The 22,873-nt window shown below is 38.4% G+C and overlaps 2 protein-coding genes across 3 annotated transcripts in view; both read left to right on the top strand.

Moving 5' to 3' along the window:
* The window catches only part of LOC134746538 (protein split ends), a 108,750-nt gene that overhangs the window by 26,796 nt on the left and 59,081 nt on the right, over nucleotides 1-22,873 (top strand). The gene's annotated exons all lie outside the window — the stretch shown is intronic.
* LOC134746537 (malate dehydrogenase, mitochondrial-like) lies at nucleotides 94-22,558 on the top strand. 2 transcript variants are annotated; one of them, XM_063680948.1, is made up of 7 exons: nucleotides 94-465; nucleotides 945-1,164; nucleotides 7,162-7,303; nucleotides 12,762-12,947; nucleotides 20,277-20,477; nucleotides 20,832-21,043; nucleotides 22,297-22,558. In XM_063680948.1, exons 1-7 carry the CDS (start codon nucleotides 186-188, stop codon nucleotides 22,553-22,555), a joined length of 1,500 nt encoding a protein of 499 aa, XP_063537018.1. In that variant the 5' UTR covers nucleotides 94-185; the 3' UTR covers nucleotides 22,556-22,558. The 2 variants fall into 2 exon arrangements, with proteins under 2 accessions (XP_063537018.1, XP_063537019.1); XM_063680949.1 differs by lacking the exon at nucleotides 22,297-22,558 and adding an exon at nucleotides 21,549-21,860.

Here is a 22,873-nt window from a genome sequence, read left to right as displayed (position 1 = left end):
GCTATGCTACGTTTTTACTTCAGACTGTTTCCATAAATCCTGGCTGGTGGTATTTTTTGGATACAACAAGAAGAATAAACTCCGAGAAAACGTCAAAAACTGTCAATAACAGACAAAACTTTCACCACAGCATGCCAAATTATCCAGAAACAAACTGATAAAAATATTTCAAACCCGAAAACAGGATGATATCACTCACAGTATTAACCGGTTGGCAATCTCTGGCCAGCTTCAAGACCCGTTCAAATCTCGTCGTTTGGAGCGTATCTTCACTCCGGTGGTACGCGAAGCATAAGCCACCATGTGACCCTCTTAAAGAAAACCCTCCATGTAGAAGAGCGTATGATGATATAACGCCAGCCGTAGACCCCAACTGTCCCGAACCTTGTGACCCGTACAAGAAAAAGAAAGGCATTTTGCATAAGATTAAATTACGGATTACTGAAGGAGGGACTAACTTTGGCAGTAAGTATGGTTTTTAGTATATATATAGAGAGTTGAAGATTAAGCTAGATATCAAATATGTAGCATCTATATGTATCTTAGTTAGTTGGACGTCAATAGACCTGATTCTGATAATGACTTATTTATTAAAGTACTAAGCTGTTCAGTAATGTATATTATTCAACTAGGGAACAAATCAAATCATTTTATATAATATTTTTTGATTTGTAGTAGTATTTTTAGAAAGTAGTCACACTACTATATATAAATTATAAACTGAAATAGATAACATACACTAAAGAATAAGTGACCTCCACCGGTGGCGGGTATTGTTGCAATTATAATATTTAACAATCTCTTGTCGTTTGGTTACCTCTGTTGACTATAAATTAAATAATGATTTAACTAAAAACATGACACAATATGAAACCTTCCATTTGGGCGTCAAAATGACCCAGCATGTGATAATTTACAAATGTCAAAGAAAATATTTCCTGCAGCTCCATTCCGCTGGCTTGACTGCAAGCCATGCAAAGCCGAAAAAGAAGAGCCAGAAAGGGAAGAAAAGGAAGAGACAACTAAAGCAATTGTGAAAAAGCCGAAAGAGGTTATTCCATGTGAGGAAGAGAGACCAGGCTTGCAGGTGTCAGTGCTTGGTGCAGACACTGGTGTTGGGCAATATGTGGCGCTGTTGCTCAAGCAGTGCCCGTACATGAAGAAGTAAGTCAAGTTAGAGCAGTGGTTCTTAGCCTTTCAATGTTACACGATTAATTTGTTTACCAGGTACCTTCAACTGTTTGGAAGTTAATAGTTATGGCGGATAAAGTCACCGAGGGGTTCAACTTTGGGAACAAATCAAATTATTTTAATTAAATATTTTGATTTGTGTTTTTAAGTAGTTACACTACTAAGTATATATGTATAAATTATAAACTCAAATAGATGTCATATATTAAAGAAAAAGTGACGCAGCCGTCCTGCGTTCCCCACTCCACCACCCGGTTTTCAACACTGGAGCTTCGCCACTTTTTCTTTAATACCTATATGATCTATAAATTGTATATACAGATGTCAATCACAATGAAAAAATCAACAATGATCAACTCTGGTCAACGTGGGACTCGAACCCACATCCTTGGATTGATGTTGTTGTTTTGTTGTTTGTTGATTTTTTCATTGTGATTGACATCTGCATATACAATTTATAGATTGTAATAATGTGGTACGTCCCACAATAAAAAAGGAAAAATATATTAACATTTACCTATATGATATTTATTTCAGTTTATAATCAACGAGGGGTTTTTCTAATTCGGACACTTTCTCCCATGGCTATTAGTGGTCAGCGGACCAACGGTTAAAAGCCACTGGTTTTTAATCTTTCAAAGATGAGAAACTTTTTACAAACTCATTATTACTATGTACCCGACAACTTAACAACCTACTTGCCTTTCAAGTGGTCTATTTATACAAGGCATTTGACATTTCTGGACGCAATATAAACGTTTAGCCATTACCGTCCCACCAACTTCCTAAATGTCACGTACTGAGAACATTTCCCTAAGGGTGTGCCCTGATTTAAGTGGGTAGCTTATTCCAACAGAATATTTGTGAAACCGACTTGACACTCTTAACACCTTAACCGACAATATATGTCTGTTCATCAAAATACCTATTTGATTTATAAATAACTTCTTTACAAACCCCAAATATACCCGCCCAAAAAATATCTTGGTTCTGGTTAGATTTTATTTGTAGAGCCATAGAGTTAGACCAAGAAAAGTCTGCAGAGATTTTGACAGCACACGCAATGCTAGTGTTAATTATACTACGTAATAACTTCATAGAAGTTTGACATTTAAAATAACGCCTGCACATATTATTGCCGGCGACTGTACACACGACTGAAATAGATATCATATACTAAAGAAAAAGTTACTAAGAGGCCGAATAATAATAAGTAAAATATTAAATTAAATAAATTGATTTGTTCCTTAAGCAATACACGTGAGTTTGTTTTATGCATGTCCATGCCTGCAGTTATTGATGCGTTCTGAATGTACAGGAAAAAATATTTCAGTTTCCAAATTCGTAACAATATTGCCAGTTCAGCTCCAGATATATTACCCAAGAAAAGCTTATTTGCCAACAAACTGTTGTTATGTCTTGTATAGCTATATCGCGCGGAGGCAGCGAGCCGTGACGTCACCGCTTCACGAAACAGGTCGTGTGTTCCCATTACACCCGCAAGGGCGGGCGAGTCCATGGGTCTTATGCAAACCAGTGTAACGTACTCTAACATCCGTAAAAATTATACATGATCGTAGAAAACCCTTTATTATAACACAAACATAACAACATTTCCATCATGACCACTTAAATAGTTGGCAGTCCTCAATTGTGCGTTTCTTCTGAAACTTCCTGCCTCGCACAGCTTTAGCTTGGTTTTGGTTAGACATTCGCACAGTTACTGGACCGAGACGACCTTCAAACCTTCAAAAAAAGAGCGCACGCCCATTTTATTTAACCCATTCAGAGCTAACCACGACACGTTGTTTTGCCTCTACGAAGCATTTTCGCTACATACCGGGAAGATGATGATGACCATGTTATCGGCTACGACGTAGCGCTACGACCGTAGCTCAGCGGTGAATGTGTTCAAGGCCGGCAATGCACATGCAACCCCACAGTAATTGGGTCAAAATTCTTTTTGCTGTCTTGTTTCAGTTGTTTCTGACCACTCTGTCACGCTTCTATTTTTGTCTTTTATCAAATAAATAAAAAAGTTGAGTGCTATTGCATGTCTTTCTAGCTGCAGATTATAATTCACATAAGAAAAATTAAAAACTAAATTTCACCCCATACAAAAAGCTCCACTCCGTCACATTTTTTGGGGTCAAAAAAAAAACAAGACAACGAAAAGAATTTTGACCCAATTGCTTACGATCTGGCAATTCGTCTGCTCGCTTGCCTCCTATATCATATAAAGTAGCGGTTCGCTAAAGTGGCAAAGTTTCCCATGCTCGGTAAACGGTTGGAATAAGGGGCCAGCCCGTTTGCCGGCCACAGGGGACGGGCCGTTCCGCACCGCTGTCAAAACATAATTTTGTACGGGACTGCGATAAAATTTATCTTACTGTACAGAAACGTTTCTGCATTGCTTGAATCGATTGGGTGATTCTCAAATTTCAAAGTTATAGATTTGGCCATTTACGAAGATTACAGTGTAATACTTATGCTGTCGCTGTATTATTGTCTCTACAGGTTTTACAATTTTATTGTAAAATAATTTCTGAATACATATAAGTAAATCTACGTTGTACCGTACGAAGATTTACCTAGGTAAATTATAGCATTCTAACTAATGATAAAAAAATATGTATATGTATAACTAAATATAATATTATTATTCTAAAATACTAATGTTACGCTTGCCTCAAATACCTACCTATTTACACAAATACCATTTTCAACCAGTCAGTCAATAGTGTCTGCCTACGCAAACACCAACGTATGTACGTAAAATGAACTTTATTTTTAAAGTTCATTTTACGTACTTACGTTAAGCTTACTTGCTGTAGATTTGTATCCAGCCGGGAAGGAAGTAAAAAGACTAAAGAGTCTAGAGACGCCTCATGAATCCGTGATGATCCCTCGTAGGCGTTTGCCGTTGGCGGCTTTTGTCTCATACTATTGATAATCTGTTGGTATACTGCACTTACAATGCTGCTTGCATTTAATAATATTGGCCTTTTGTCTGGGAGAATACAGAAAAAGTAGGTAATTTGCTGATAAAATGTCATATCTAGTTATTTTATTATAGTTAGTTGTGATTATACTATTTCGTGCTAATTTTGCTGATGTTTTAATAACAGTGCTAACATAAGGTAGATTCCCTCTCTAACGAAATCACTAATGATATTCATATAAATATAGGGTCATATAGTGATATGACTCAGATGAAGGTACAAATAATGTCGTTCCATTTTCTTTCATTTCCCACGCAATCTTCGTCTTCCTATCATTTATATTTAGGTACACAGTGTTGCCCTGTAGACAACTACTACAAGCACTTCGATTGCTAGGATTTGCAATACCGAGTGCCTTGAGGCTGATTGCAGGCTCGTTATAGAATCGTTTAAAGTAAACAACACTGATCACACGTGGGTTGTGCCTGTCATACCCAAACTATGTATTGTGATTTTATACAACCCTGAACAAATACATTACTACGCTCACTTCCTACGCGATAATTCATAACATAACGTAGGTATTTGTTTGCTAGTGCTGGCGACAAATCTGCCGTACGCTCGCGTGCGAGTGCTAAGTTATATGTCATCTCCATTTTTGCACAGTATTATCATAAAGTACTTCTCTCTCCCCGCCCTTTTTGTTATTTATCACTCAAAGTCACGCCAGGATATGTTGCTGAGTCCATGGGTAACTATGGACGGTGGACGGCCTATCCGCTGTGCACTTGTGTGTTAAGGTGCTACGAAAAATGTTCGTGCTACGCGAGTTGTTGCGATGTAGCGAAGGCGACACGGGTTAAAAAAGTTGTACACAAAGATTAGGACACTACAAACACCTAAACCCTGTAGATGAATTATGTCCGTGAACTTCAACAACAGGAAGGTCGTGCGCGGCCTTCATACAACTGTTTGCTATAATCTACAATCGGTACCAGATCTTCGGTCCAAGTATTTGAAAATCTTTCCCACACTGTTTTCTGGTCTATGGTTTGTGCCGTCACCGTGCCACGGCTTTGTTCGTTTTCCGATTATCAATGATAACATGCACACACTGTTTATTTTAAATAATCGTCATTAAAGACACTGCAATACTTGAGCCAGCTTTCCGCAAGCTACCCATCCACAGATTACATAGGTACATATGATACATGCTTCGTGGTATACAACGCGGAAATTAGCGATTTTCATAAATGATATACGCAACATTCCAACACAACGTTACACACACGCACGAGCCGTCATTTACGATTCGCACGGCGTTGCGTTCCGGTAACTATTCGAGGACCATACATCAAACTTTAACAGAAGCCTTGCCTTTATATGGATCATTCAAGTGAACGTAATAAAAGGCGTTGAGATTTTACGAGCGGCCATGACTCGCAGTCCCTGCTGTTTATCACACACTTTTTATTGCTAAACCTGGCTGTGCATTCCTTTAGCTTACCGACCACTCGGCTCAGATCTTCTCATATTTAGTCTTGATAGAGTGAAACATATTTAAATGGGCCATCCGAAAAAAAAATGGGAAGGAGCCAAACAAAAGGAGACTTGATAGTGGCGAGGGCATAATCACTCGAGCTATTGGTGGAAAGCTTCACAATACGTCTCTATTGTTCTCTGATAGCAGTCTTTCTTTTGCATTCGACTAATATTAAGTCATCTCTGCAGCTTTAACTTGATCCCTCCATCTAATCGGCAATTATCGTCGCAATCTGGTACCATTCGCTATTCCTTGGACCTTGGACCACAAGTCATTCAATAATAACATTAACAACAGTATAAATTACATCAATTTTTTTGCCCAACTCCAATATACTCGTTACCATAACAGAACGCTCTTTGTGCATTTGGAGCACAGCGGGCGCAACATGGTTCCATTTTTATCGCCTGTCACTATGTCCGTCACACTGTGACAGGCATGGTGACAATGGACAAACGATAAAAATGCGACCGTGCTACCATCGCAGGGCCTGAAAACAATCAACTGTTTTCTGGGCCTCTTATTTTGTTTAAGCGTGTTAAGGCAAACGCAGGTTGCGTAAAAAACGGAATTCACTTTGCGACGTTTTCATTTAGCAAATTTTGAGGTGGTGAAATCAAAGACCGAGTTTTACAGCGCAGTGTCAACTTATACTCTGACATCCGTAATTGATTATTAGCGTAATACTACATTGATTATTTAATTTTTTTTTAAATCGATTATGGTTGACTAAATGGTATGTCGTTGATTCATTACTTGGGTTCCAATAGGTATCCAAACAAAAAATATATCGGTGCACTTTAATTTAGATTTTGTTGATTTGTTTAGTATATTGCATAAAACAGCTCAGCATAAATCTAATTAATAAAACGTAAAACCATTTCCCTAATACCAACGCTCGTTGGAGAAAATCGAATATCGTTTATGCAGTGGTAACACAGATTTAATACCTATTTAGTATTAGGTAGAGGTACAAACAGAAGGTCCACTGTCCAACAAAAAACGACTTTTTTTATGGTGTCATCATGATCGCTAGTATCACAACTCACATCATTTTCATTTCACAATGTTCGCAACTCACCATGTTACCTGTTGTTATTATCTCACCACATTCTCGACTCCAGCCCAACTACTCGTATCAGATCTTTCTCCTGTCGCACCACGTTTTCTTCTCTCTCACTATTATAAAGCTGATAAAATTAATGAAATGATCATCATTTCTTAACAAGTCCCTCTAGCTAGCTCCAAAATTCCTTCTACTTGGTTAGAACTTGGTAATTAGACATTTGATCCACGGTGTTTGAGAATGTGGATACGGTGACCTGCCCGTAGAGGGTCTTTCTGCTAGTCCAAAATAATCCAAGTTTGTGCGTCGTTCAAGACAATGAACGCAAATCTCAGCGTGTGCCGAGTGACCCGCCCGATCAGTTCTGTTGCTCGCTTTCCAATACCCAATCTTACTGTCACACCCCGCTTATATTTCAGATTGCGTCTCTATGAATCAAAATGTCCCGAAGGCTGCACCCGATGCCTGGCAAATGTAGTGCAAGATCTGCTGCACATTAACACCAACTGCCGCGTCCAGGCGTTCAGTTGCCAGAACTTTGAGCTGGAAAGGTGTTTGCAGGTGTGTGGTTCCAATTAAATATATTTAGAACGCAATATCAACAATCTGGCGTGTCCAGGCGTTCAGCTGCCAAAACTTTGAGTTGGAAAGGTGTTTACAGATTTGCTTATTGCTATAGTGTTAGTACCTTAGTAGATACGAGTAGGTTACATATTTAACGCAATACGCAATATCTAGCAAAGCATATACATATAAAATGGTGTGTACAGAGGGCGTAGCCAAGATGTTAAGCGGCTTCATTTAATCAGTATTAAAATAGCATTTGTCGTAAAATCTGCATATTCGACTCGATTAGACCGACGTAGGGCTGGGAACCTACGACTTAGTAGACTGTCAGTACCGATTTATGGGTTCTGATTATTAAAATAGTCCCTAGGCTGCACACGATTAACTCGGTGAGAATCATTGGAGAATGATAATAACATATACAATATCCAAACTAACCATGATCAGTGCCAATATTCTCGTTTAAGGCAGTTGGTTTTGTAACTCCACAGATACGCTTAACCGAATATTATAAAGTAATCTTAAATGTCTCATTAACGATTTTGCTTCAAAAATAGATGTTTACTAATCAACCAAAAACAGCTTTTATTCCGACAAAAGATTATATTTAGCCAACCTTTAACCTTTTAAATTTTTTGACGATGTACCTACTAAGAAATCTTGATATTCCGATTTAACTGATAACGAATGTGTCCTCAGAACTCAGAACTTCTGGCATTCAACATTCAACATCTGGCATTGCATACTCGTATCTCTCTTCTCGGTCTCAAACTTGGCTGTTTTAAATGTTTCTACGTTTACTTATTCGAAATTCAACTTCGTAACTCATTCCAAAAGTCAATCGTATAAGCAACCTTACTTTACATTTCGACACAAAGCAAATAGGGGATATTACTACAATGTTCTGCCACCAGAGTGCAAGACTAGCCTTTTTAGTAAACCATAGAGTAACTTATACATACTGTACCTTTAACAGGTTTTTGACAAGTTTTCAGAGATAATAAAATATGACAATGATGCATCAAGGCGGTTTGTTTACAGAGGACCTACCAAGAAACGCGAATCCGAAATTCGCTATCTGCCTCTTTATCGCTCGGAGTGACAGAGATGTTAGATAACGAAATTTCGATTTTCTTGTTTCGTGATAGACCCTCAGATTGTGGTAGTGGCGTCCCCTACGCAGAGTTTCGCGTAATATTCCCTATTGAGACGTCATACAGAGTTTACAACAGTCTGTTTTCCTTTATGATGTTAAAATTCGACGATTTACTTACTTAACTGATTCGGTTAATGAAATTGATTTAAACCATCCTGATGGTAGCGTTGTTATTATGACCAATTTTAAAAAAATGGTACTACAGTTTGTTAGAAGAAATGCTGTAAGTATTGTCCGCGCGCCAATTCCGTGCATTCGGAGGTCGAGGAAGTGGGGGGGTGTGCGCCGCGCTCGTACGTACAAAATGACACTACTCTGTCATGACGCCCAACATTCCTAACATTCCTCAGCCGTGCACGGAATTCGCGCGCGGACAGTACCTATCACCAAAGATAGATATAACTCCGTAATAGATGGATACAGTCTAAGGAAAAAACGTGCCTCGAAAATGACGAAAATTTGATTCTCGATTAGATGTCGCTACTACCTTTGGCCTACTGTCGTATAGACGTGTCGTGTTGACGGTTTCGTTTGTTATTTAACAATTTTAACGCATATCAGTGAAAGAACATGGGTCAAAATAATAAAAATAATTAATGCAAATGAAACAAAACATTTATCCATATTTAAATACATTTTATCGTATTTTTATAAATTTTAATTTTTAGTTTTAAAGTGTGTCGATAGATGGCAGTGAATTTACTGTGGTTACAAAATCTACTATGACAATACCGCTCTATCTTATTATATCCTCTTTGCTTATACGATTAATAACACAAAAAAATGCATCTATGGTAAACATAGACAGATGATAAAGAGCCGGCCATCTTAGCCCTTCTCCACAACTAACCGTAACCATGGCAACGAGTAACGAGTGACACTAAAAAGTTGATTCACCCATTTAACATTTATTGACATGACAGCTCACACATCAAACTACTCTCTATCTCTGTCACTCTAAGGCAGAAAATGTGTAAGTGATAGAGACGTAAACTATGGCTTTCCTAAGCTTACGGTAAGCACCTTGAGTCAATTCACCTACATATTTAAGTCACCAAAGAGAATAATCAATGAAATGAAATAAACAGGGTAAATGAACCAGTTTTGTGGAGCAAGACCAGTTGCGAAGCTAACTTATATAATACACAATCAAGTCAGCGACTAAGGATGGGAAATACAGTGCTAACAAAAAAACACCAATTTTTCGGTTTTTCTACAAAACATCCCGTGTCGTTAGTATAAAGCTGACGTAGGCGTAAGCTGACGCAACACAATAGTGTTGTTAAACTCTCACAATGGCAATTTTTAACGACGTGATATTTCCTTGGTAAACTGCTGATTCAAATATTAATCGACGCTCTAAAAGCGAACCCTTTTCCTGGGTTTTTCACGACCAATCTTTATCCCTTTTACGGTGTTTAAACACATGGGACGTTAACAGTCCTAAACGTGCAAAATAGCATACATTTCAATTTCTTTTGAACTTAATTGTACATTTGTTTTTTTATATAAGAAATTTTCATTAGGTCGCTCGTGATTCCATAAAATTCCCACGTTAAAATTGTTAAACTATAAACGTAAACCTCGAGAACTAAAAATACATTCAATCATTTTATGAAAATTACCCAGAACAAAACGAAATGAAACATTTTTAATGTAGGTTTCAGAAACTCGTACAAAGGAGGAGAATTTGATTACATCACGTTGTAAGGTCACATGGTGTCTCTTACAAACTAGCAAAGTAACGCGTTCGCAACGATTTCGCTGCGTACTGTCATACTGGAATTAGAGCGAACGCCGCTCTTAAGATAAATCATTACATTACTTTGCTAGAAAATAAACTCTTTTAAAATAATGACATAGTATTCAATAAACTAGATCCTTTGTTGGAGCATTATTCGCAGAAAGCCGTCGACCTCTGAAGGCCAATCAATAGTATCGATACTAGTCCTACAGCAAATATATACCAGTCCACGCTCTATCGTTTGATCGACTTTATGCAAATATTGTGATTCTGTTGCGCTTACTGATTTGCCGAAGAGCCAACGGAAAATCTATACTTGCCAAAAAAAAAATTCCGAAACGATTTTTTTAAATTTTCAATTTGGCAAGCTTCTTAATTTTTTTGTGAAATGTCCAGTCCATGAGCCATAATTTTTTTATCCGCCGTAATATGCATATACATTATGCTGGTGTATAAACTACCTACTTACCATAATAGAAGGCATGAATTTCTTAGGCCTGCAATTGTGAAATACGAGTACCTATACCTTATCTTTACCTTTACCTTATGGGAATCACAGTTAATTCAAAGGCCGAAATTCCGAGACCTAGGATTTCACGTTCCATACTCCAAGATAAATCGGCGGGAACATTAAATAGTTTTAAAACGAGCTCAAATTGAGTGTACGGGCTAAAGTGGTTCGGCGCCAATATGTCTGGCTGCGGCGGGGATAAATTCCCTTCTCTTGACTTGACACTCCCATACGAGACCCGAGGCACGGATTATATTATACAGTAACAGAAACACCACACTGCATTTCTCGGCCATTAATAAATTCCCACATCATCTATTGGACACATTTGATCTAGATATATAACGAAAGAATTTGAGATCGGGCTCCAGAGTGCTAGTCAAAAAGTAACGTTTATTATAACCAGATAATTTATGTATACAAATGACGGATAATGGAATTAAGCGCTGGTGGCTTAGCGGTAAGGGCGTTCGACTTTCAGGCGAGGTCGCGGGTGCAAACCCCGCGGCTCGTACCAATGAGTATTTCGGAAGTTATGTACAATGTTATGTCGCTTTTCGGTGAAGGAAAGAAAACATCGTGAGGAAACCGGCCTAATCTCAATAAGGCCTAGTTTACCCTTTGGGTTGGAAGGTCAGATGGCAGTCGCTTTCGTAAAAAACTAGTGCCTACGTCAATTCTCGGGATTAGTTGTCAAGCGGACCCCAGGCTCTCATGAGCCGTGGCTAAAAAGCCGGGACAACGTGAGGAAGAAAAAAAAGACGGATAATGGAATTGTCTTTGAACGTCCGGCAAAAGTATTGTTGTATCCAGACCCAGAGGGCCTACTTGCGAGAAACGAAAAGAGACATTTCAGTTTTGGTTTTTCGCGGTTAGGCCTCTGCTGTATGTCTATGTTGTGTCTGTTCAAGTCCGACGGATCACTTCGCTGCGTTAAGACGCCTACCTTTTTATGCAGGGGGATAATTAGGGCAAACTTTTGTATGAAAGTGGCGCATCTGTCACAATATCTGTAATCTCTGGCCAGAGTGCTAGGCAAATATTCAAATCGGACAGATTACGTCGGTACGTTTTGTCGGCTTGGAGAGCACGCAGAATTTTCATGTGTGAGGAAAAACAAAGGAGCAGAAGGCGCTATACTAACATATAATGCTGAGAATAGTATTAAATTGTTCGATAGGAATTTTTGTTAGAACAATTCGAAGACGGGACAAAGTTTTTTTTAAGGAAAGGTTTTACTTAGTTAAAAACCTTTCAGGTTACACAGTAGGTAACCTCGCTCACCCCCGTTACTGACAGTAAAAATAATTGCTAACCGGAGGAAGGGTTCAATATGATCAGATCACACCCTCCAATATTTTTAACACACTAGGATAAGCGGAGTGGCATGCGGATCCATATCAGAATTTAAATGCAATTATTAGGGCCAGTTGCACCAACCACACTTGACAGACAGATCAACATCACTCAGCAGAGAACTATGAAAATTCCCATACAATAAAATTTAGCGAACGCTTTAACAGAGACAAATGGTTTGGTGCAACCGACCCTTAGTCCAACCCGAAGTTTGGTTGCTCGTACCTAGTGCATTATTTTTTTAAATAAATAAATAAAATAAATAAATATATATTAGGGACATATTCTTACGCAAATTGACTTAAGTCCCACGGTAAGCTCAAGAAGGCTTGTGTTGTGGGTACTCAGACAACGATATATATAATACTTATATTAATACTTACATACATAGAAAACGTCCATAACTCAGGAACAAATATCTGTGCTCATCACACAAATAAATGCCCTTACCGGGATTCGAACCCAGGACCATCGGCTTCACAGGCAGGATCACTACCCACTAGGCCAGACCGGTCGTCAAAAAAGGTCGGTCGTAAATATGATGCAAAATCCTTATTTTACAACTGTTTTAAAGCCTATCTTTTTTACAGCAGTTTAAACCAGACAATCATAACTTTGCTGCGGATTTGACCAGGTAATCATGACTTTTGATCACGGTTTTGACCAGAAAATTGTAACTTTGCAGAACTCAGACATAGTGCTAATGTTGGACTCGGGGTACGTGACCAGAGATATGTCGATCGAGGCCCGCTTCGCTGCGCAAGCGCCCCTGGTCAAGTGCTATACGGACGCGATTGCCACCGAGTGCCCGAAGGCGTTTATTATAGTTGCCGCTACGCCTATAGAGTGTATGGTGCCTATGATCGCTGAGGTATAGTTATTTCATGTTTTGCAAGTCGATATACACACGGGATGTGACTATAGACATGCCGATCGAGGTGCGCATAGAATAACTAATAGTACATGCGGTGGTGCGGTCGGACCCCTATAGAGTGTATGGTGCCTATTATCGCTGAGGTAAAGTAAATTAATTTTTAAGGCGATTTACACACTACCAACCGTAAATATAAGAATTTAGATAGTAAACCGTTTCACAAACAGACTTTTCCTAGTGTGTTGTAGGTACCATGCGTGCAACGTTCTTGGCTGAATCCAAATGGTTCCGTATAAAATAAAGGTTGCTGTATATGTATTAATGCTGTCCGGTTTGTGCTGATATCGACAGATTTCTTTTCACCTCAGCAGCTCGAACAAGCCTACTTTCGTCACTCCCTGGAGTGAGGAAAGTGCGACTTTCCTCACTCCAGGGAGTGAAACAAAGTAGCTTTTTAATTTAGTGAAGGCCATGAACTTCATACTTTTATTTTAAAAAAATTACGGTACGGTACGGTACGGTACGGTCCGGTCCGGTCCGGTCCGGTCCGGTCCGGTCCGGTCTCGTGTCGTATCGTATCTTATCGTATCGTACATATTATAATACTTTTTTTTTCTGTTTATTCTGTGTAATTCGAAATACATTTTAACCTTTAATATATTCTCACTACTGAGGTGAAAAATTATGTGTGCAACACGAGAGCAAAGTTATTTTTCATCTCGTGTTTTTGAGTCCCTCGCTACGCTCAAGATTCTACCTTAGAATTTTTCGCTTTCTCGGGACTCAAAATAAACACTCGCAAGAAAAACCAACTTTCCTCTCTTGTTGCACAAATAACTATTGTGGGCCTGTGGTTATAATTAGTAATTACTATATAATAATGCTTTGGTCCAGAAATAACCCTATAAATAGATCTACTAGTTAGTGAATCTACCTCAGCACCTCGGCAGGCAGCTAGTTAGCTGCCGAGGTTTTCTAGGTCATTCTCAAAAAAAAAGATTTGCTCTTGCACTTAAGGTAATTAGACCGCAGAGACGCAGACACTTTTTTGTGAAAATCATGTCTCAACTGTCTCAAGTAGATTTTGCCACAAAATCGCTCAAACTACTGCACCCTGTATAATTATATAACTAGTAAGAATAATATTAATAGCATTTTTACCCATTATGCAATATGCAGTTATGCACACAACAACGCGTGGACAGTCGCCATTAGATATATCGGAGCGGCCAAGGTGATCAAAAATATTTGGCTGGCTGTACTGGCTTTGTTCAGATATTTGTGACACACAAATATCTGAACAAAGCCAGTACAGCCAGCCAAATATTTTTGACCACCTTGGCCGCTCCGATATATCTGATGGCGACTGGATGACAAGAAACCGAAACCCTAAACCTCCGAATAAAATAAAATATGATAGTCCTTATTTAGAATGCAATACGCTTTATTCGCGCTCCAGTTTGCAATCTGAAATGGTTTTGTAAATCTAAAATCAATACAGTGGCGATGTCGTCTAACGATGACGAACCGCTTGCGTGACAAGGATTCGTTTAATGAATTTCGCATCTGAATTATACAGGGCATTGACATTATTATGTACTTAAACTAAAAAAATCGACTGCTTTAACATACTGAAAATGAAAATAATAGGACACGTTACATTATACAGGAAAGGATCAACGTCTTCTTAGCAGTCGATATTCCGGTTATTAGACACGAATCACTGAAACTAAATGTGGAAAGAGGAACATAAGATTGGACGTTTTTTCGCGCAGGGTTTTTAAAGTAGGTATGTCAAATCCAAATGTTCTTCTTGCCCCGATCGATGTTCCTCTTAGCTATTTTCTCGGTATATATCCGCTTGTTTGTTTGGTAGGTTTTTATAATTATGTAGTTCCCTATAGGTAACAGCGGTTTGGCATTTACTGACACATCCAATTTGGCTTATGAAAGCATACCTACTCAAATGTCACGACCCTTCAGTCAATGTCGACGAAGAGCATCAAAAAGGTCGGAAAAGGTTACGCTCTTACAAATACGATTTCAGATCAATGAATAATCAATAGCATCTTCTGTTCCTGTTTTCAGGGCTGATATTGTTCTTTGATCTTTGGTATTGTTTTGAATGTTATGATCATATTAAGCTCTACCTACCTTCCCTGACTTTTAAATATGCGCCGCTTTTAGAAATTTCTATTTTATATTCCCACATTTGTATTTGATTAGTCAAAAAAATTACAAAAGTTTTTTATCTTTATTTATATAATTTATTAATTGAAACATCGTGATTTGCAAACTACATCAGAAAACTGTTGTTTGTTTACCCGTGATAGCGAGCTAGTACGGGAGTCCCTAGGCAATAATATTTTTACGACCTGGTAGTAGAATGCTTAGTATATGAGCGACGGTACGAGCCGTAAAAACTCTAATATGCATGATTTATGTTTGCCTACGTATTAAAGATAAAGATAGTTTATTATTCAAGTAGGCATATTACAATGCGCTTATTCAATTCAATATTTTTTATTTCGAATAAAAAATATTAATGTTAGTACAAGGCAAAACTTATAAATCTACGTTAGTGGTAAAAATAAAATAAAAATAAACAAAAATATAAGCTGCTTAATTAAAAGCAGCGTGGTGCGGCCATAGATTAGTATATGTTATTACTGTAATAGATAAGAAACTCTCGGACATTTCACGTTCACGTCTCTACTAGTGCTGCCCCTAGCGGTCCTGCTCTCAACTAATGAGACTGTATATGCAGTAAACACGCACACATGTACACACACACACACACACACACACACACACACACACACACACACACACACACACACACACACGTACTTATGGGTTCTTTACCTACATGTAACAACTTTAATATTGGAAACTGATTTATGTAGTAATCTTTGTCGTACCAATTTCCATTTGCTTAGAAAACTACATAAATCAGTTTTTCAGAATAAATAAATGAAAACTTATGTTGAATCAAGTACAATATATTATTTATAAGTATCTACTTATTTACATACGTTCCATTCCAAGTAACTAAGACACATGCAAATACAGCGACGCTTTAAGCGCACTTCCGTGAAAATAACTTAACAGCAAGTATGTAACAATTTATTTCCTGACTATGTTTTAAACAATAATTAGAGGCAACCTAATTCATTTCTTCTTCTTGATCCCAAAATAACTTGGAAAGCTTCAATAGTTTGATCCAACTTTTTTTGATTTAATTTAGATCCATTTTTGTCGCATATTTCATAGTTTTGAGAACATTCAAGCTTTTTATCCACAATTTGTGGTGCGGTGATCTGGGTGTTACAGCGCATTAGATTAGGTAGATTTTCCTTTTTTAGGTTCACTGAAATTGCCATTGACAACATCGAAAAACTTATCGAAGAAAAGCACGATACCTGCCGTGTCGCAACTTTATTCTGAAAGCTTTTTAATACCTGAAAATATATTAACAGTTAAGATGTTATCAAAAGTATAAAAAGGTTATTTTACAGCGAAACAGGACAAGTGTTGAGCATGCATTTTAAGGGTGTGCTATTGTCACATTTAATGTTAGGTAACAAGAAATCAGTGAATCGGGATATTATTCATGTAAAATGTCGACAAAGGTAACGTATTGTGGTTGGATTTTATCAGTAGATGTATGTCTTTCTAATTTTGGCAGGTTGTAGTTGATTTATCAGATTAAGACCTAGGCACGGAAAATAGTATCTTAATTATGATAATCAGAGCAACGTGTATGACGGGCCTTACGGGCACTAAGAATGGTGCTAGTTCAACGGCTGTTATTTGAAATGTTACAATGTTCCATGTTCCATCGCCAACATTTCATAAATATGCTTTACCCGAAGCCTCTATCAAAGCTTTTGATAAAGATGAAATAATAAATAAATGTTCAGGAGGTATATATATATTATAAACTCGAAAATTTACTTACCTTGCCCTTATACCGATGTACATACAAGAAGGTACACAGATTCGGCGCGGCCCGGCCGGCATTGCTTTTCATCTTGCCTGCGTTGGTTTGGTTGAATGAGTAAGAGCACAACTCAACACAACTTACAAGGTTGGTTGTGATATAAAGAAACGCTGTTTGTTAATATCTTAACATAAATCTGACCAAAAATATGTTTAAACGGAATTTATATTAAAAAACAACTTAGAAATAATTTCAAAATTTCCCGTCAAACCAAACGTCATTTGGTTTTTTTATTCGTCTAAATACGTCAGTCTGTCATTGTACGGTGTTTGCACTACATATTAAAAAAACTACTTTTACGTTTCAAATTTATTTTGTTTCCTAGTTCATTTGCAACGTAAGGTTAGTAACACTATCGAAACATTTTTTATTAAAATATATTCTTCTAGATTTAATTAAATACGATTAAGTTACCTGCTTAAATATTTGTTTTGGTATATTTTGTTTTCTACTATCTACACACAAGAATGATATCTAGCCACACTCAGCCCTCCTTATGCTAAAGGCGGTATCTCAAAAACGAATGAACTGGAAATGGAACGTTATGATTCAAATTTAAGGTACTTATTTGCATGCAATCTTCAATTGAGATACCGCTTTTTAGCTCAGCAGGGCACCACGGCTGAGGAATATATGTCCAGCATAACCCAGAGATGGCATTATTATCAGCATTACATTACTCCTCTTCAGAGATACTATACCATGGTGCGGCGACCGGCGCGGCGGCGCGTGCAGCCGCACCCAGCGCGCGCACAAAGGCGAGTCCCAGCGCTGCGCCAGCACGTTTAGAATACTGTTTGGGTTATGAACGTCATATAAAGCTACAACGGCTTTAACCCTACACCTCTGCCTTGAGAAGATTTAAATCCCCCCTCAATTGGAGGAGGGTATCCCAATATGGGACCGGCAACAAACTCGGCGGGACACATCTTTTCAAAACATTACATCTTATACATAATTAACATGCATTACGACTATGCATTATTAAAAGGCTACACGCTAGTAGAAAGCTAATATCTTAATGGCATATTTAATTGTGCGTAGATACTTTTAGTTTGCAAAATTATTCATTTACATAAACATAACATACCTACACAATTATTGCTAGACCGCTAATTTGGTATTTCTGTGAAAGCCAAACATTAAACTCTCAGAAACCAAACTCAACACAAACGCCTTCTTAGCTCTTTGAGTTCATCCTTCATACGGGACGAAATATAAACTTAATTATAATTAAGCAAGTCGTATCCTTGTGGAGGACACCTGGTATGCTATGCTAGTTGCACCAATTTAGATGAGTTTTGTTTCACACAGAGTCCAAATATTAGACAGGTTATTTTTCTTCAAGCAATCGTACCTAATCGCTGAAAGAGCGAAATCAAAGCAATTTAGTATTCCAAGCTAGGTTGAGGTGAGCAAGATAACATAAATCATTAAGGAGAGGGAAAATTGGGATAAACCCCCACAGACGGTTCCCTTTTCATCGCGAAACAAACGCAATCACTGGATGATAAATATTTTACACACCCAGTGGACCGCGTTAGTTCAATCTGTTGGGTTCCGTCAGTTTGATCAGCAGGCGTATTATCGATGGTTTTATAAACGTTATAAAATAACTGTCACTTTTTAACACCGCCGCGACCGCCGCAGAATAAATAATAGTACTACCGTACAGAAACGACACTTCCTACAAAACCGAAGTTTGACAGCGATTCAGGGTCGAATCATGCTGTTCTTTTCTAATATATGGCACTATCCCTGCGGCTATTTAGGGTTGTCAAAGTTTAAGCCATTATCTTATCTGTGGTCGTGCACGCAAAGGGACGTCAAGTTGTGCCAACCCTAATAATGGGGTTGGCCGGTCGAAGTGTTTAGCAGATGGCGCCAGCATAGCTTGCCCTGTCAATCCCTAGAATTGTGTCAAATTTTTGTTTTTTAATGCCCTGGATGCCAGCCCTTTAAGCCAAATCTCATAGAAAAAGGGGCAAGCTATGATAGCGCCATCTCTGCAAACCTTTGACAGTTGCCAACCCCATTGCTTGGAGCAATGTTGAGCCGAACGGAGCCGAGTTTACCCGAAAGGAGGAGTGTCCCCCCACTGACACCGCGGAATAGAGTGACGGATACCGTTTTATTACGCTGTCACGTAGACAAGAACGACTATCATATCCATGCTAAACTATACAGATTAAACTAAATATTAACTGCTTCACTCATGTCAGAAAATTCCCTGGACGTTCCTCGTGGTAACACAAATATAGCTCGCATGTAGCTCCATGCATTCGCAATCGCGATGAATTACGATTGGGTCTCAAGAGTTTTCTCTGCGGCCGCTCTGTCCAATATGGACTTAGCCGGCTCTGGCTTGGATTGTGGTGAATTGCACTACCTATACGAGTACGAGTATGTTACCCTATTCCAGTTATATTCTAAACTAGCTTTTATCGGCCACTTCATTGGAACTTTTTACTTGTACTCCGTTCTACCATTCTCCCTTAAGCTTACAAATACATGATTTTCTGGATAAAGCATAAGCATTTTGAGCGATCGTGTTAAATATATCTAAACTTTCATATTTTTAAAATTACTAATGGGACTAGTAAATCAGGTGAGAGTCCCTACAGTCCCTACACAATAATATTCCAATTACAGTCGAACCCCGATTGATGGTCGTGTAAACAGATCAATGACACTCGCCAGGAGATAAAAGCGGACGGCGAACCATTGACCTCTCTCTCTCTCTCCTTAGCAATTATTATTCCCATCTGATTGTGGGGTCTGCTTTTCTTGTCTTTTCTCTCCACTTCGCACGATCGGACGTGTCGTCTACTGAAACGTCGCAGGCCCTCATGTCTTTTGCTATGGTATCTGCCCATCTCATCTTCGGTCTTCCTCTTCCTCTGGACGAACGGCGAACCATTGACCATCCGTCATAAATTCGCTGAGGTATCGGTATCGGCGTTTTATGAGAAGAACCTTGTTCGAATGTAAGGTTATTTTCTAGGTGTCCGTGACTATCTTAATTCTTAGGGCAATGCCTTTTAATCTAGGATTTTACGATTGTGAGCGTATCTTCTCTTCACCAAATCTTTATAGGATTAGATAAATTGCGCTCCAAACAAGACCTGTACAAAAACTTATTATAGTAAATATCCAAGGATAAGACAGCCTCTTTTACAAGTTACCAAGTTTTTTTATTTTATTTTGTATAATAATTTAGATGCAGTCCAGAGAAGAAAAGAAAAGAGTACGCTGTTGCAATGAGCATATTTTTTTTTGATGATTATGTTGGAATGCAAACTAAGAAATAATCACAATTACAGACGCTAAGATCTTCCGGCTGGTACGACCCAGCGAGAGTGCTAGGCTCGCTAGCCGTGCCCGAGATGAGGGCCAGCACCCTGGCCGCGAGGTCTCTTGGCCTAGAGCCCTGGTACACGAAGGTCCCGTGCGTTGGAGGCACGGAAGGAGAATCCTTAGTGCCGCTGTTTTCTAGGGCCGTCGACTACTACGAATTTTGCGAGGTATCTTTTAAACATTTTTCAAATGTAAAAATATACAGTAACAAGTATGTTATTACATAATATTTTATCTACAGAAATCTGTATCTGTAAATAATATTAGCATTGTGATATCATAATCAATTATCTTTAGTAGCTATAAAAAAAAACAAATCAATATCCTCGAATTCTATTTAAGAACTGCTTTCCCATTTCATTTGTGATTTGCTGCAACTCTGTCGAAAGATAACAACTTACCTTAATCCTCAGATTTAGCAAGAATTTCAGGCTTAAAGTAATCTTTAAACCTACAATTACCAAATTCTTACCATATCTTTCTTCCCATTTCCTTTTTGTTCCTAAACCCCACCTTCCCAGCAAACCGCTGAGTACATGACAAACTGCGTCCGCTCAGCCGACGAAGACATACTGCGCTGCGAGGGCCACTGCGCAAGAAGCTCAGACCTCAGCGAGGCGCATGCCTTGACCAGGCTAGTCAGCCAGGTTGCTCAAGCGTTGCTATGCCTCGACATACCCAGAGTCACGGGTTTTGTAGAGACGAATTCCGTTCAACTTGTTTCACCAGCTAAGTAAGTCCTATTAAGTTGCTAAATGTAGAAATTTTACCTAGTAATTAGTAGAATGAGATCTTTACTCTTTACAGCTTGCAAGCCATCACAGCAGTTATTGAGACAAATACCTATAAGTACATACCAACTTTTTTACAAATTGTGGATTTTTGAGCTCTCTGATCTCTGTGGGCGCGTGTACTGGTATTTCCCACGCTCAACTGTGACACCGATTTCAAGCCCCTAAGAAAATTGATTGATGTATTTGCATACCCGAATATTATTTCCAAATTACAAACACCATCGTTGCTGACAGAATTCATGTACCCGATTCATGTATGACGTATCTAATTATAATACAATCAAATTTATCCCTCGTCCCTCGATGCTCAATTCAATCAACCTTCCTTCTTCGCCGGATACATATACAGTAAAATCCTTCGTTAAAATCTACTTATCACTTCGTGTTTTTGTGGTGAACTGTTTTAGAAAGCAAGAATACATGAAGCCATTCTTCTGCCGCCAGATTCATCGCGAACCCTGTTGAAATCGGAGGCAGTGGTATCCGGAGAAGCCTCGGCTTGCACAAGCTAACGGAGCGGGAGAAGAAGTCCGTGAATATCGCTTTGGAAGTGATGTGGAGAAGGAACGCGATGGTCGAGAGCTGGTGCTGCAAGTATTGCAACTGGCCAAAGACTGACGCCTGCCAGCTAAACTTCTTCTACCCGAGATACGAAGACTGTGCTTATGCTAATGTGTGCTGAAATGTGATATTTTGAACAGATTGTAAAAAAAATGTGTTTTTTTACTTTGATTTTTTGTAGCTTTATTGTTGAGTTCGGTCATGGGCAAATTAAGTGTTTTGTGCAACGTTCTATAAAATTAATGAGTGGTTTTTGGTATACTTTGAATGTTGAGCAGTAAAAGTTTTCCATTAAGATAATAGTTTTTCATTATAAATGTAGATTAATATAAAATTAATTAATTATATTAATTATATTATACCTATTCGCTGGATATTAATGAAAAGCAAAAGTATCTGCATTTTGTTTCTAAATGTTATATTTGAGGAGAGTCTTTTCAAAAGGGCTTATTTCTCTATAAATACCATACAAAAATAAGCCCTTTTGAAAAGACACTCCTCATTTGTAAACTAGTGTAAATCCATGATGATACCTACATGTTCTTAATTTATCTATTGATGTCCTTATCACGTGATAAAGTTACCATGATACTTCAAATACCGGTGGATAACTAAAACTTCTCTCACCCAGTTACCTCGCCATCGAAGTCATCCTAAACAAACACGGGATTTGCCACCAGTTCGATTTCCCCCGCCATATGAACAACTACGAAATATGCCTCCTGGAGCACGCCATGGACTACATAACGCACAACGTCAACACGAGTAGATCGTGGTTCTTTCAGAACCAGGAAGCAGAACTGAGGAGCGGCAAGATGGGCATGATAACACAGTTTGGGTGCCACAGGAATTATGATCATGTATACCGTTACCGCTCTTACATTCACTGAATCAAAAGTACTTATGCCACAGCTACGAAAAAAAAATTCGCTCGACGTTGGCTTTGTCAGCGTGAAACGCCATACTAGTACAACTATTAAGAAATATCGGCAGGATGCTACAAGCTTCAGCGTCGAGCACTCGGAGCATCTTTTTTCGTAGCGCTTGGATAAGTGATTCAAAGTAAGATTTGCCACGTGATTATATAACGAAATGCTTAATGCATACACATATTTTAAAATCGCATAAAACTTAGTTTGGTCACTCTTGCTTGCACGCAACTTGCTGTTAGTGAAATTAAAAAAAAAAGAAAAAAATGTAACGTCAAA

The sequence above is a fragment of the Cydia strobilella genome, chromosome 13 (assembly GCF_947568885.1).
Source record: "Cydia strobilella chromosome 13, ilCydStro3.1, whole genome shotgun sequence".
Classification (NCBI taxonomy): Eukaryota; Metazoa; Arthropoda; class Insecta; order Lepidoptera; family Tortricidae; genus Cydia; species Cydia strobilella.
This window is presented reverse-complemented; position numbering and strand designations above follow the sequence as displayed.